The sequence below is a fragment of the Corapipo altera genome, unplaced genomic scaffold (genome assembly GCF_003945725.1).
Source record: "Corapipo altera isolate COAL_440 unplaced genomic scaffold, ASM394572v1 22, whole genome shotgun sequence".
Taxonomy (NCBI): domain Eukaryota; kingdom Metazoa; phylum Chordata; class Aves; order Passeriformes; family Pipridae; genus Corapipo; species Corapipo altera.
Window position 1 is genome coordinate 6,271,111 of NW_020884886.1, and position 15,978 is coordinate 6,287,088.

The 15,978-nt window shown below is 36.9% G+C and overlaps 1 protein-coding gene across 4 annotated transcripts in view; it reads left to right on the top strand.

The window, feature by feature from the left end:
- Window positions 1-15,567, top strand: part of CC2D2A (coiled-coil and C2 domain containing 2A) — a 56,174-nt gene extending 40,607 nt beyond the window's left edge. The window contains exons 23-35 of one of the 4 annotated variants that reach the window (XM_027642769.1): window positions 1,326-1,435; window positions 1,546-1,642; window positions 2,915-3,013; window positions 5,622-5,798; window positions 7,180-7,200; window positions 8,264-8,467; window positions 8,938-9,027; window positions 9,614-9,727; window positions 10,240-10,374; window positions 12,150-12,272; window positions 12,891-12,949; window positions 13,410-13,587; window positions 14,592-15,567. In XM_027642769.1, the coding sequence (XP_027498570.1) occupies window positions 1,326-1,435; window positions 1,546-1,642; window positions 2,915-3,013; window positions 5,622-5,798; window positions 7,180-7,200; window positions 8,264-8,467; window positions 8,938-9,027; window positions 9,614-9,727; window positions 10,240-10,374; window positions 12,150-12,272; window positions 12,891-12,949; window positions 13,410-13,587; window positions 14,592-14,780 (1,596 nt within the window). In that variant the 3' untranslated portion in view covers window positions 14,781-15,567. The other 3 variants (XM_027642768.1, XM_027642771.1, XM_027642772.1) reach the window with 3 other exon arrangements.
- Window positions 15,568-15,978: the final 411 nt, after the last annotated feature.

Below are 15,978 nucleotides of genomic sequence, written 5' to 3' on the forward strand. Positions count from 1 at the left end.
TTCCACAGACAGTAACTTTCACCATCAGAAAGGTATCTTATTGGTGAGGTTGGCTTGCCCACTCCTTCCTTGATCTCCAAAAAGAGAGTAAAGCCACAAAAGGTTCAGAGAAAGGCGATGAGGATGTCAGAGACACAGAATGGTAACTGTTCAGTGAAAAATGATGGGGCTTTCAGCCAGAACACCAATGATTACAAGTAGAGGAGGAGGAATATAGTAGAAAGGCACAAAATCATGAGTCATATAGAGACCGGATAGGGATTGATTATTTCCTGGCTCTGTAAGTACAAACATGAAGGATTGTCAAATTAAGCTGGTAGGAGTTAGGTTCAAAACAAACAGAAGGTTGTGATTCTTCATGCAGCAGTTGTTTGGTGCCCAGAGAAGTTGCTTATGTGTGTTGTGGACAAAAGAGGTTTGTTTGTGTTGAAGTGAGTATTAGACAAGTATTTGGAAGAATGATCCATGGGGAGCTGCTAAATAGAAAAATCATTACAGACTTATGGAAGTCTTTCATCTGAAAACGTTTGAAGCCTAGGAGAGTAATAGGAAAAAATATCATACATGCCTGCTCAGTTCTTACTCTTCTGTTTGTGTTGGCTGCTGGCCATTTTCACAGCCTGCATTTTGAGTCCAGTACACTCTTAGTCTAAATCAGCACATCCATTCTCATGGCTGACACTGAAATTACATTTGCTTGCTATTTAGAACTAAATTCAGCATTCTTCTGAATGAAGATGGAAGACCTTCAAGGTTTTTTTCCTGTTTTTCTTATGGTTTTCCTTCTATTGCAGATAAGGTTCTGCCATATGCAGTTGAATGTTAATGAAGGCATTTTTAATCACATTAGGGGTTTGTTTTGTCTAGTAGAAGTTGCTTGTTTGTCATAGGAACCAGTTTCAGGGACAACTAGGATTGTAGCAATAGGCTTCTTGGATTACAGATAAGAGGATAAAAGTGCACTTTTTTCCTCTGTTGTCCGGATCACATGTTCTGTTTTAGTTACCTTCCTTGAGCAGATAGCCTGTAGCTCTTTTACTCTCAGGAGAAAATGTGTTTTTACCAGTGTATATAAATATGTCAGGTATTCTGTATACACATAAACTTTTGGAAATGTTAGCATATAAAATATTTTTAAAAGGTCCATAAATGCTTAGAAGCCGGGGAATTGCAATATTTAAGGTGTATTAAAGTTATATCTGGGCTGAACCAGCCTGATCTCCACAAAGTAGATGTTTATTTTTCTAAATACATGAGATGTGTAACTGAATGTGTTTTGAATGAATTTCTACAGAGGTCTCTTTCCTCTGTTTTGGTCTCTGTAGGTTTTGGTCCGTCCTTTTGTAGAAGTTTCTTTTCAGCGAACAGTTTGCCGGACAACAACAGCAGAAGGTCCAAACCCCAACTGGAACGAGGAACTTGAGCTTCCATTTAGGTATTGCAAAATGAAACCAATTTCTGAATAACAATAATTTCATTTGAAAATTTATTCACATTTTCCTGTACTCTTCAGATAACTTTTTTGGTTTATTTAACCTTTTTCAGAGCTCCTAATGGTGACTACAGCACCCACAGTTTGCAGTCAGTGAAAGATGAAGTCTTCATTAATGTTTTTGATGAAGTACTTCATGATGCTGTAGAGGTGAGTTCATAATTGAGGGACAGCATACATTACAGAATATTGGGAGCTTTTTGAAGTTGACAGAACAAGACTTTTCCATGTAATAATTTTCTGAAGCACTTCCTGTGCCTCTCTTTTCTCTATTTTGTCATTCATTATGATTTTATATCTAGTCAATATTGCAAGGTTGTTAGAGGGAGTAATCTTTACAGTGTTAACCTTTGTACAAATTAAGCTTGTACTATATGAACTGCTGCTAGAGTTGAACACGTGTATGTAATATTTTATTCCTATATAATGAAATTGGAGATACTAAAATTGAGAAGTAACATGAATTGTAATCTGAATTCTATTCTTAACTTTAATCAGAATTTTTTACTAAATTCCAGATGAATGATCCCAGCTCCTTTACTTATTATCAACTATCTTTTTATGCTCTGTCTCATCCTATTTTACAAGGTATTTAATGAAATGAAAAAAACAGAAAACAAGAAACAAAAAACCCCAATAAAACCAACCAACTATCTTGAGGTTGTATGCATTATTTTTTTTAAATGAAAGAAAAATTGCAAGTACTAAGAACAAGAAATTTTTGTAAGCTCTCAGTGTTGACATAACTCCTTCCCTTGTTGAAACCAGTGAAAGCTTTTCTAGTTAATTCAGCATACACAAAAATAGCAGCACTCAACATTCTTGAAAATATAACCCAAAAATAAATAATGCACAAATTTCACCAGAATTCTGTCCTCAAAAATGAAATTATATTTGATGAAGCAGAAGGGAAAAAAGTACACTCTTGAAACTTGTATGTTTCTCTAGCCTCTAGAGAAATTTTTTTAAATAACTTCTAGGCTGATCATACAAGATTTGGAAATCTCTGGTAGGCAGCACACATGAAAACAACAGGGTGTAGTTGGATTTTCAAACAGTTTTACCTTCAAAAAGCTTTTCTCAGTACTAAGAAAATACTTCATTAGAGGACCAGAGCTTCTTTACTTTGTCTAAGGCTCTTGTGCACTCCTTTTCAGAGTTCTGAGTCCTCCATCAGAGGTTACATATGACTTGAACCCTGGAGTGGAAACACATTGTATCATGGACTGTGATGTTCCTGTATGTTTGCAGACCCGGCATGCTCGAAAGGCATGCAGAACAATAACTGCTGTACTTGTAATGCAATTGATACTTAGAGTAAATAATATTAATACAGAATTTTTATTAATGCCTTGATTAAATTGTTGATTAAAGGAAATGAACCTATCTCACAAAGTGTTATGTTGGGCAACTTTTTAATAGGATGATCGTGAAAGAGGTAGTGGAATCCACACTCGTATTGAGAGACACTGGCTGGGATGTGTTAAGATTCCATTTACTACCATATATTTTCAAGCAAGGGTAAGTGTTTTTACTGGGAGTAAAGCTCTTAAAGTACAGAACTGGACAAAGGAAAGTGGCTGGGAATGGATTTCCGATTTAATGATGTTCTCTGTACTTGTTAGTTTATTTTTATGGAATTGTTTGAAAGTGAAAAAATTTTATGAAAATTGTTTGAAACTACTGGGGTTTTTGACAAATTTGGTGATCATTTGTCTGTAAGTTCATCGTTTTGAAGGGAGAAGAGATAAACAATACATACTCTACAGTGACAATGCAGCCTGGCATCCTTCAGTAATGAGGTTAAAAGTGCAGACTTTTTAGATGGTTTTCTCAGTGGCTTTTGGGATCTCTGGTATTGCACAGCTTAGGTAGATGAACCAGGAATAGAAATATCACCTAGATAGGTGATAGGAAAGTTGACCAAACTTTTTTCTCACACTTTCTGTGAATCACCAGATTTTCACCTTTGCCTCTCCCAAGCCCTCCTTTACTTCATTTTTAGACCTTTTCAAGAGAAACTTTCTCATGAAATATCAACAATTAGTCATGGGAGTAATAGTAAAACATGTAGTTGTTAACACAGGAAAGGCATTTTTTGTCCAGCTTCCCATCCTAGACTTAGTTTAAGGAAATGAATTCTTTCCATCAATAGTCCTGTCATATTGTAATCTTGCTGCAGGACTTTTTCTACAGGGCCGTTCCTTTTGTGTGTAGTTCAAGTCATCATATCACAAAAGTCAGAATCTTCATGAAGTAAGAAACTGAGACATCAGTTGCATTCCTACTGACACATTAATTTGCTCTTCTCTGGGTATATGAGGCACTTTTCAGAAGCTTGAGTGATTTAAGACATACTGTGAGCCTCCTGGATTCTTTGCTTGGAGGGTAAGTCTATGGGAGTCTCATTGAAGTGCAAGGCTTAGAGATCAAAGTGGTTTTCTTGGGTTGTTTGCAAGGCATAACAGAATGTAATTGTCATGGGAGTCAAGAAAGCATGGTATTTTTTCATTGCTGACAGATTTTGGACAGTGCATGTCTAACCAGGGTTAGTCCACTTGCTTCTGCTAGATAATTTAATAATATGCTCTCTTCAACTTGGGAAGTTAATGAATTAATTTATCTGTTTGAGGGTTGTGGTGCCCTATAGAATGAAGCTTTCATTGACTTCAGGGAAGATTAAGTAGCAAGAAGGTCTTTTCATAAGTCTTTGGCCATCCTGTGCAGACAATGTCACATAATGTGACCACTGTTGCTATAAGTCAACAAACAAGAAAGAAGAAGATCCAACACTCATTTTTAGGGAATTGTTCCATGAATTAATCAAATTCGCCTGAGAAGTGTGTCTGCTCACAGTCCTGAGAGACTTAACAGGAAGACTTAGATATTTTAACAGAGTGCTAACCAATACATATTGAAGGACTAAGCCAATAATCCATCTTTGAGGATTTCCCATGCTGATGTCAACCTCTGTTCTTCATTCTTTTCACTGGTCTTTCTGTTGTAGAACCAGAGTAGCTCCAAAATTCCTGTCAGATGTACTCCTGTCTCTCTGTGAGGAGGTATTGCAGCGTTTGATTCCCTAAGCATAGTGTGAGTGCCTGTATAGATCTTCCCAGCAGTAGAGATTCTTTTCATTTGAACAGGATTTCTTATGGAATTTGAAAAAGCATAATAAGCCCAGTGGTTATATCAAGGTGCATCAGCAATTAAATTTCAGTAGCAAATGAAGCATTTCATCATCCTGTTCTAATATACTGCAGCAGAAATTCTGAGTCATTTATTTAGAGTTTTCTCCTATCAAAACTTAATTTTGTTCTTAAATGTTTGATGAGCCATCTCAGGTGAGTCATCTGTTCATTTTCCGCATCAGCTGAAGATATCCTTTCTGGTGGCAGTTACCTGAATTCTGTACAAATCAGGAGGTTAATTTTTTTGCTTTTCTCTTAAAGCTGTGTACTTCCACTGTTGAAACCTGCCCAAGCAAGTGTGGGGCCTGCCATCTCTTGTCTCACACAACCTTTCAGAAAGACCTTATTCTCTGTTTGTGGTGGCAGAGGAGGTGCAAGGGGCTGGTGAGCCTATATGAGCACTTCCATGGGGAAGTTGGCTGAATGGGCCCAGTTCCAGTTGCACCCAAGAAGCATCAGCAGCTTCTGTGTGGAAGGAGTCTGTCTGTGAGATGCCAGAGCACCATTCCCACATCACGCGTAGGCAAAGGCCTGTTGGTGTGATGCTGCCTGCAGAAGCACAGTCCTGCAACCTGTATTTTGCCATTTTGTCTTTTTTTGGGGTAAACAGAGCCATATAGAGTTTGCTGTTAGAAAGAAAAATAGTTTAAGGCTGGTACTCTATATACTGTGTATGATTTCCATTTCATTAAACATTAGTGTTTGTAATATGCAGGAGAGGCTGAAATTCAGTTGTAATTAATACATTTAAAAATGAGGTGTCTCATGTTTTCCCCACAGTTAATCAGCATAAATGTCATATTCTCTTATTTTATTGTTTTGTAATTCAGAGTAATAATCAAAAGAATAAAATATTTGAACACAAGTAGCAAATGTATGTGAGAAGGAACTTTTGCTTTCTTGCTTCTAATGAGAAGTATTTCTCTGTATTTTTGTAGATTGATGGTACGTTTAAGGTCAATATTCCGCCAGTCCTCCTTGGGTACAGCAAAGAAAAGAACCTGGGAATGGAGAGGGGTTATGACTCTGTGCGAAATCTGAGCGAGGGCTCATATATAACACTGTTTATTACCATTGAACCACAGCTCATTCCTGGAGAGTCTGTCAGAGAGAAGGTAACTAATCAGTAATTCATCATACTCTTGCTCTTTGTTTCCAGTGGTGCAGTTCTTGAGATGCATATAAATAGGAATGCTTAGTATACCAGAGGACATGAATGCCAGTACAGGAGTGCATTGATACAAATTCAGACTGGTTTATTTCAAAATTTTTAGCCCAGTTCAATTTAATTGGAGGCACCATTAGGTGAGTTGTACATTTAATGCATGAGAGGTCACTTTGACCAGGTATCTGGCCCCACTGTTAATGGAAAGCAAATTTGCATTCATTATCTGTGAGCATATAGTTTTTCCATGTATTTTTGTAAACAATAAAGTATTCATGTGAGTGTTTGTGAACAGTGTACAAAAAGGAGGTGGCAGATGCAAAGAGTATTTTCTTGCTTCTGTTCAAATATAGGATTTATTATTTATGGCTTCATGCATGCCTCCAGATCTTGAAGATAATTTCTAAACAGCAGCTGTTATTTTTTTCAGTTATTTGACTAAACCAGAAGTGCCTTACACTAACAACAATAATATGTAGTTAAAATGCATACACTGCTTGCTAGTTTATGTAACAGTAGGCAATAATTTTGAGATCCATACATCAAGGATGTGTGTTTTTCATGCACAAACAGCAGCAGTTCATTTATTTCCAATTCAGTGCTACACTGGTCATTTATTAGAAACTCAAGAGTAACTGGAGAGAAATGTCTATCATAATTTCTTTTTCACAAGAAATATAAAATTGTATGATGCATTCTAAAACCCCTTTTTTCCCATTAAAATTATAGCCTTGGAAACTATTCAGTACAAAATATCCAGAATATTAATAAAGTACATTCATAGATGCCTTTTAAAGTTAATTAGTTTGAATGATAAGATTTTTACTAGGACTCAACACCATAAATATAAACTTAACAGCCTTGAAGTACCTTTAATAGATAACAATTTATTGAAGAGTTTCATAGTCTTAAATCTTCACATGTAGTAATTAGTTGCTGGGGAAAAAAAAAGTGCTGAATTTGTAAGGTAACATATCTCTGTTTCTAGAAAGATCTGCCTCTAATACTGTTTCAAAATAAAAATCCTAGAAATTCAAATAAGGGGTGAAATTATTGTAAAATATTATGCAGTATATGATTTGAATCTTGATATCTTTAAATAAAGAGCAAATGTTCCGAATTTCTTGCATAGATGCAATTTGATACTCAGTTTTTGATGACAAACTAATTAATTTGCCATTCTTTCTTTCTATTCCTGACCTGTAGTTAAATTTGAAATGCTTATGTACTGTTTTAGGATGCTAAGCATACTTTTAATTTTATGATACCGTTTTTGTTTCTTTACTTATTTTTCCTCTCTTTCCTGCTCTGCTTCCTGAACCTCTATATAGATGAATGAAATGCTTAAGAAGGTACAATATTAATAAATCTGTTGAGATACTCCTGTTGTTCCCTGTTAAAGATATAGCTTGGGTTTCTGCCAAGTCTTTCAGCAGTTTTTTTGCACTTTGTGTTTCTTGACTCTGACATAGTAATTGTTTATTTGCCAGCAATATTTGCAGTGAATTGCTACATTTAAGTTTACAAAGTGCCAGAGGCTGTACTTTTCTGCTGTTAATTATGGTTGAGAAGAATCACCACTGTGTGCTTTCTCTGCTGACTTGGAGGTCCAGCTGCAGGGCAGTGCCCAGCTGTTCCACCTCAGCTTAGCTTGAGAAGAAGGGTAACAGATGACAAAAAGTGGTTTATTTTGAACAAAAATATTATGAAGGATGAGCTTTAATTCTCAGCACCAGTAGAAGTATACAGGGAGTTCTAAGTAGATGAAAAATACTATTTTGACTGATCCTAATACCTTTAAAAGATGACATCTTAGGTAACACATGAGGAAATAATTGTCATTGTTATATAATTAATATGTGCTTTTGAGTCCTACATTTGCTTGTGAAAAATCTCATCTAAAAATCTAACTTGTCTATAATTTAGACAAGTCTGAATTATAAGGATTCATCTAAAAATCACTTGAACCTTCTCTGCAAATATTTTGGCATTGCATAGGGTTGTCATAACCTCAGTTGTGGTTTTAATGGAGTGCTATTGTTTACCTTTGAATTAATATGTGTTGTTACATATTCATCCCCACAGTTTTACTTGGCCATAACTTCTGCTACATTTTTCAGTGCTTTAATAAAGCCAGCTTATTATGAATATAGGTAGGTATTATAGGTATAGGTCATTATGGGCATTCATTAAATGCAAAAAATGCAAATTGTCTGATTTTCTATTGCCTTGACCTTTCCTACATGTCTGTAAGCAAAACTCTATTCTTCAAGGCAAGTTCAAAATGCTATTAGGAAAGAATTTAACGCTCCTTTTATGCTCCTGTAGATGGTGAATTAAGGCTGAATATAGTAAAGACTAAAGTCCAAACTGTAAATAAAACTGGTTCTGTATAAATTCTACTGTCTTTTGAAGTTTGATACCCAAGAAGATGAGAAACTGCTCCAGGCAGCAGAAAAATATGAAGCTGAATGTACATCAAAGTTTCCAAGCCGCCAGTGCCTAACAACTGTAATTGACCTTGATGGGAAGACAGTTTTTATTACCAGATATATCAAACCTCTGAATCCACCACAGGAGCTTCTTGATGCCGTCCCGAATAGATCTCACACAGCAGCAGTAAGTACTTTAAAAAGATAGTAGAGTCTCTGGGACACAGGTTTCAAGATAAGTGTGTGTGTGCCTGTGCACTTGCACATAAGCACATCCCAGCTCTGTGTGTCTTCTGTACAGCTACACCTTTCATAGAGGAAAAACTGCAAAATAAAGTAGTAAGGACTAGGTGTTACAGGCAGTAAGTCTAACTATAATGATGTTGTAAAATAACATTTGTCTTCTTGGTCAAAAAAGATTGGAAAAAATAATGAGTATTATCTTTTAAAAGACAAAGCATTATGACAAACCTCAATGGGAGTAAATCATATCAGTCTTTGATACAAGTTCTAAAATGAGCTAGCTGCTACTGTAATGAGCTTACTGTGTTTTGTCATTGATATCTGTGGAAACAGCAATATTCTTCACATCTGGTATAATACTACAGTAGCGTTGTGAATTGAAGGGGTGACTTGCTCTCTTTTGTTTTCTTGCAGGAATTGGTGGCTCGATACGTTGCTTTGATTCCTTTTTTGCCAGATACTGTGTCATTTGCTGGAATTTGTGATTTATGGAGCACATCAGACGTAAGCAATGCATTAAACAGAAGTTCTTTATCCTCTTGAATGGGATGTAACATCCTAGCAGCCCGTTTTCAGGGGGAGGTTGTACTAGATGAGAATACTCAGGGCTTTAAAACATCTCCTGTTTTTTCTGTTATAAACCATGATGGCTAGTCATGCACAAGTGAAAGGATGCTGACTGATGTAGACTTTACAACTAGTCTTAAAATAGATCATTGTCATTCCAAGGAACTGTAGCAAAAACATTGCATGTAGTGTCAGCAATAATGGGATATTTAGCCCTCTCTGTCACATAAATCCTGTCACTTATAATAGCAGACACTGTTGATCATAGATTAAGTTTTTATCAACTCAGAACTTTTCTGAAAAATTGTCATTCTAAAAAAGACAAAGACCCTGGTTCTTGTGATAAAATCTCAGATCTCATGGATTTTCACAGCATTCACTCTTCATCCTGTGTGTTGAAGCAGTGACCAATGCAAAGATCAGTTGCAAAGATCTGCTTGCTTCAGAATTGTTAAAAAAAATTATCAAATGTTGTAAGTTGATAACTGCCTACAAAGACTCTTTTTTTTAATACCTCAATTAGCAATTTCTTTATCTTCTGGCGGGCGATGAGGAAGAACACGCCGTGCTCTTGTGTAATTATTTTCTTGGTATGGGGAAAAAAGCCTGGCTTATCATTGGAAATGCCATTCCTGAGGTAAGAGGATTTTTTCATTCGGCCTGAGCATTAACTTTTATTCTGTGAAGTCTTTGATTCCCATCAATAGATAGTTGTTTCTTGCTGGGATGTTTGTCCAGGATATTATCTAAACATTGGTGCTGGGAACTGATTCTTTTCAGAGAAGAAAATAAAAAATTGAAAGTATATCTTAGTATAAATATTGTTTGGGGTTTTTTCCTGAAACCGTGTTTCCATGCTTAAACTGGTAGTAGCTGTTGTCCTCATAAACAGTATCAAGCATCTTTAACCCTTGATTTGACCTTAACTTGTGGCCTGTGTATGTCCAGTATTTCTCTGCCACATAACAAAGAGCACATTATTATGTAAGTGTTGAACTGTAATGAACCTGTAAATTCTTCCAAGCAGTTTGCCCCAAAAAGCAATCTTAACCTTAATAGTAAAAATATAGTATTGCAAAGAATACAAAGCATATTGTCTTTGCAGCCAGTTTTCAAACATCTTTCTCATACTTTTTATTTCTTTCCTAGGGACCAACTGCATATGTATTAACTTTGGAACAAAGTCAGTACGTAATTTGGAATCCCAGTACTGGATGTTTTTATGGGCAGTATGATACTTTCTGCCCCTTACAAAATGTGTACTGTCTGATCAGCTCTGATAATGTAAGTGTACCTAGTCTTGTCACATTTCTATACACATAGGTGTAAATAACTTTTTTTTACCTTATGCATGATTTGTTCATCATTGAAACTGTAGTTAAGCTATCACATTATTAGTGATTTCATTCAATCTTAAGTAGGTTTTTCAGCTACTTTAAAATTAAAAATATTTTTTAATCACAATTTAGGTGGATCAAGACATCCGTTAATATCATTTTCATTATTGGGTTTTACTTACATGTTTCCCAACTTGGATATCTTAAGATTACCATGGTTTAGGTGGGGAGTAGTCATTTCTCAAAGATAATACTTTGCAGTTGAAATGTAACTGAAAAATGAGCAATAAAGGATATTACAAGGAGTCACTTGAGTTGCCCATGTAACAGTGGGCACAGCCTGGATGGTTCAATGCACACAACAGAGAGCTGGCACCACAAGGCACAAAAACTGTATTGATTTTCTGCCTGGCATGAAGTCCTCCCATTTATTTGCAAATACACAAGTCATACTAGTGCACATTCACAATATATTATTCATTGTGTGGCTGGAAACCCTCTGAGATCGTGGGGGGAGAGAGGAGAGATCGCAAGAACTGTGCAGCTCAGGGCAGGTGGACAAAAGGCCACAGACTGCGGTGGAGCTGAGACTGTGCTTGGAGGGACAGAAACCCTGGGCACTGTCCTGCCAGCAGCATTCTCTGACTTTGCTGGAAGCCAGACCTCACAGCTTCTGGGGAGACAAACGGGGACATGATAGTGAGGTAGAAAGATGTGTGAAAGTCTTAAAAATGAGGAAACAGAAGGCGAGCTTAAAAAAAGAACCCCAGGCTTTATTTGAATGAAAATTGGAAGTTGAGTTTCAAAGTTTGCTCCTCAGTTTTTCTGGAATACCATGCATTATGAGTTTTATTTTGGATTTTAATCTTCTGGTATTTTATTCTAAATACAGATCATGACTTTGGATGAGCATTTAATATTCTAAAGTACATTTATTTTAAAAGTGTCAGTTTTTTCCCTGAAAGCATTTTGGGGAGTGGTCAAGTTGTTTGGGGTTTTTTTAACCTACAGTTAAGAAAAATGTAGCCATTTTTTAATTGCTGGACGAAGCAACTAAAGACTGACAACCTGATCAGCTAACCTTGAACTGCAGAGTGCAACATCTTTCAGGGCAACCAATCTACATGTGACTCTGAGCAGGTTCCACCAGCAGAGCCACAACACTTCATATCCAAGTGGGGCAGCACCAGCTGGGTTGTGTCCCAGAAGGCTCTACACAGAAACATTGGCTACAAGGGGTTACACATATTGATTAGTATTTACATATTAATTGCTGCAACATTTTGCAGCCTTAGCAGTAGCTATTTAGAGATTGTTTAAACAAGAATCCTACCATGCTTGCGTGCTTTGGGCTAGGCCCACAGACCAAAAAGGATGTCTGTAAAGAAGGGGAGTGCAAGACATGGATTCCACTTGATGACAAAATACACATAGGAGCTGTGTGTGTCTGCAACACCTGCTTGTATTCTGCAAGATAAGCCTAAAATAGCAATGGTGCTGGGGTGCAGCAGCTACCAGGCATCACAGCCACAGCAGCACTGGGCTGGGCTGGGCTGCTGGAAGAATTTAATCAGAATTCAGAAAAGACTTTTGCAGCAGACAAAACAGCAGAAGAAATTGCTACAGGAGGTTAACATTATATGGTATTTTATTGCTATGTAAGTGGAATGTGTTCCATAGTTGTGATTTGCTGAAAGTTATAACAAATTTGCTTTCTCGTAGATTTGGTTCAATATTCAAGAATATGATTCCCCTGTAAGGATAAATTTTGATATCAGCAAACCAAAACACTGGAAGTCTTTCTTTTCAAGAAGTTTGCCATTCCCTGGTCTCAGCAGCATTCAGGTATTGATGGATCTACTGCTAACTCAATTTGAGGGTTTGAGACATCACAGACTTGGCATAAGGAAGCAGACACTAAGTTCTTTGGACTTATAAGCTTAAGTATATTTATGTAATATCACTGGTTTTTGAAAAGATTTCCCAGTCATGCTTTCAAAAAAATGAAAGCAGGAATACTGCAAAAAGTTTGTTTTATACAGAATGAATGCTCTTGGCCTCTAACTGTCCATGTAAGATGTCAGGATAACTGAAGTAAATGGCACAAATCTTTAACACAAACCTATCTAAAGTAGTAGCTTGGTATTATAAAGAAAATGTCAACTTTTTCTTATGGCATTTTTTTTAAGCTGTATGAACATCCTTATTAAGAAACCAGAAATTTCTGTAGTTATCAAAAGTGTATGCTGTTGAAGTTTACTGGAGAAAAAAAAGAAATGCAGCATTACACACAAATATCTCGTTAATTTTTTTATCATGTCTCTACTAAGGAATAATTATTTCAATATAATTGTCAATTCCTGTGGGCATCATCAAGACAGAAATACAAGTGAACAGTGAAGTTACACTGTTATACAGCTAGAATAAACTGCACATTTTAATATTTGTTTTATTTATTGCTAGCCTGAAGAATTAGTTTATCAGCATTCAGATAAGGCTGCTGCAGTGGAACTACAGAGCAGGTAATTCTACCTCCAAAACAAATGCTGTCAGCGCTGATATTAAAGCATATTCACACCTAGGTCCTAAAAAACCTGCTTTGAATGCTAGGAATTGAGAATGGCCTAAAAAAATCAGAAGCTACCATTCCAGGTTATTTTTTAACTCTCCTTCTTTAATAGGGATTGCCAGATAGAAAGAACTGATCAATCATTGCTCTACCATTTCCCAATGAGCAAAATGCTGTGGAGGGATGAGAGGAGTGTGAACTAAAAAGGGATTGTAAGCCCCGGCCTTCCATGCAGGCACTGACCATGCAGGCACCACACAGCTGTGTTGGAGTTGCTTTTCTGCACTTCTAGTCAGCAGCAAGTTTAACTAAGGTCATTTATGGTCCCCAGAACCTGTACTGTCTGCCAAGGGAGATCAGCTCGGATGTCCAATAAATACTAGAATTGTAATAATCAGTCTATCTTATTGCAGGATTGAAAAAATATTAAAAGATAAGATTATGGAATGGAGACCAACGCGCCCAACTCGTTGGAACAGATATTGTACCTCTACCCTACGTAACTTTTTGCCGCTGCTGGAACAAAACCAAGGCAAAGACGTAGAAGATGATCATCAGGCAGAGCTGCAAAAACAGCTGGGAGATTACAGGGTACAGCTGTGAACATAAATGGCTTGTGCATAGTACAAGAATTTAAATCCCTAGGATTTAAATCACCACTCTATGGTATAGAAGAGCATCCTAGGCTATTTATTTCTTCTACTATCAAAATTTGCAGGAGCTTTTATGCCTATGTAATATTTACAGAATGAAAGGAGTGATGATCTGTTTTATTTCTCTGTAATATTTAAGATAAAAACTTTTTGCTGAACATAAAACCAAGAATGTAAAGGTAAATTGGCTGCACTGTTCTGGTTTTATTGCTGCACCACAGCAGCCACTGCTGTCAGTACATAAACATGAGTGCAGTCTCCCACCACCAGCTGCTCGGGGGCTGGTTGGGTCAGTAAGAACCTGGCTCTGGTGCTGAGTTGTGCTGCATACTGTCCAGGAGCCCCCACAACAAACATGCTTTTCTTCAGTTTTCTACTCTTTACTTCACTCTCTGAAGACAGAAGAAAACGTTCTGAAGTGTTCACTGCAGCCACTGGTGTAGCTTTGTGTTCTTCCTCCGGGCTGTTGGAATGGCCTTCTGCTTTCCATGTGGAACACCTGTGGTGACAGCACTGCACACAGCGAGGGCCAGTTCCAAAATGAGTTGAGGTTTCAGTTCCTGTTGCTCAGGAGACACTGGCCATCTCAAATCCTCAGCCAGGAGAACATAGTGATTTAAAACCAGCCAAGAGGCAAAAAGCAGTGAAGTTCTGCTGTATGTGTTCATTAATATAACTTTATTCTAGTGGTTTCTAAACATCTTCACTTCAAACTTAAACCAGATAAAAGAGGAAAAATGTCAGAAGCTTGCCTGGAATATGTGAAAGAGGGAGGTGGTATTAAAATACAAAAAATAGGCTTTTTTTTATTGCATCTCCTGAGGTCAGCAATAGAAAAGATAAATTTCCATGCTCAGTAAAACAGATTTTTAAAACTATGTATTTATTCAGGTGCCTTTACCTATTCTTCTTACATGTTTTTTTCCTTTGTCTTTCTCCCAGGTCTCTGGATTTCCTATTCATATGGCATATTCTGAAGTCAGACCTTTAATAGAAGCTGTACACAGCACGGGAGTTCATTCCATTGATGTTTCCAATGTTGAATTTGCTCTAGCTGTGTATATTCATCCTTATCCCCAAAATGTTCTCTCTGTATGGATTTATGTTGCTTCACTTGTGCGAAATGGGTAGTACAGAGCAGTCAGAATACTGCAAGAAATTTGCTTATACAGCTGTAAATGTAACAGATTTTTCTCACTGCTGATTTGAGCTGTCCCAAGTATTTTAAAAATCAAATGAGAACTTGATTTTTAGTAGCTTTATTTGCCCTACAACCACTGAAGATACTAGTTATTACTGCTAAAGAAGAGACTGACAGCATAAAATTCCAGTACTAATAGGTGATTTTTATACAGTCTTTTTTAGCTCCCACTGGGTACACATGCCCACGTACAGTGACATTGCAGAGTAAAATGTCTCCTTGGAACCCCTTGAAGACCTTGTTTTTAGCTAGTCAGTTTATTTTATCTACAGACCTTCTTCCTCTTCAAAAACACTTGTGAATAAAAAGTTTTCCTATACCTCAGTTTCTGAATTTTTAGCCATGAACAAATTTCATGTACCAAAGCACCATCAGTGAAGGCCATACTTCAATTTTTAAGAGGCTGTTTCATATCCTATTCCATATTTTATGTCTGTATAATGCCAGCACCATTTAGAGGTGTAAGACTACATTTTCTTAAGACAAAGGATTTAATAAATATTTATACAAAAACCTAAGTGGAAGCTCATTTTTTTTATACAAAATTTTGGTTAAATTACTTTGGAGTATAAAATCCTTGTCTGCAAGTTGCCAAACTTGCAAGCAAAATATTATCAAAAGACTTGTTTACTAAAAATCAAATTCAGTTTATTAGTATGCAAGTAGTGGTGTAACTTAATACTGATAAAAAAATATATATCTTTTGCCTGCAGTTATCTTGCTAATCAAACTTCCAAGTGAAATGACAGTCAGTTGCACTTAGGAAGAACGTTCATCAGATCAAAATGAAGATTGTTCTTGAGCCACAACTGAATCTAGTTCAGTTATCTAATAAATACTAGTCAAAAATCACAGAATCACAGAATGGGTCAGGCTGGAAAGGACCACAGTCGGTCATCTGCTCCAACCTCCCTGCTCACGCAGGGCCATCCTAGAGCACATTGCACAGGATGGCATCCAGATGGTACTTGAATATCTCCAGTGACAGAGACTCCAGAACCTCTCTGGGCAATCTGTTCCAGTGCTTGGTCACCTGCACAGTAAAGAAGTTCTTCCTCATGTTCAGTTGGAACTTCCTGTGCATAATTTTGTACCCAGTGCCTCTTGTCCTATTGCCTGGCACCACCA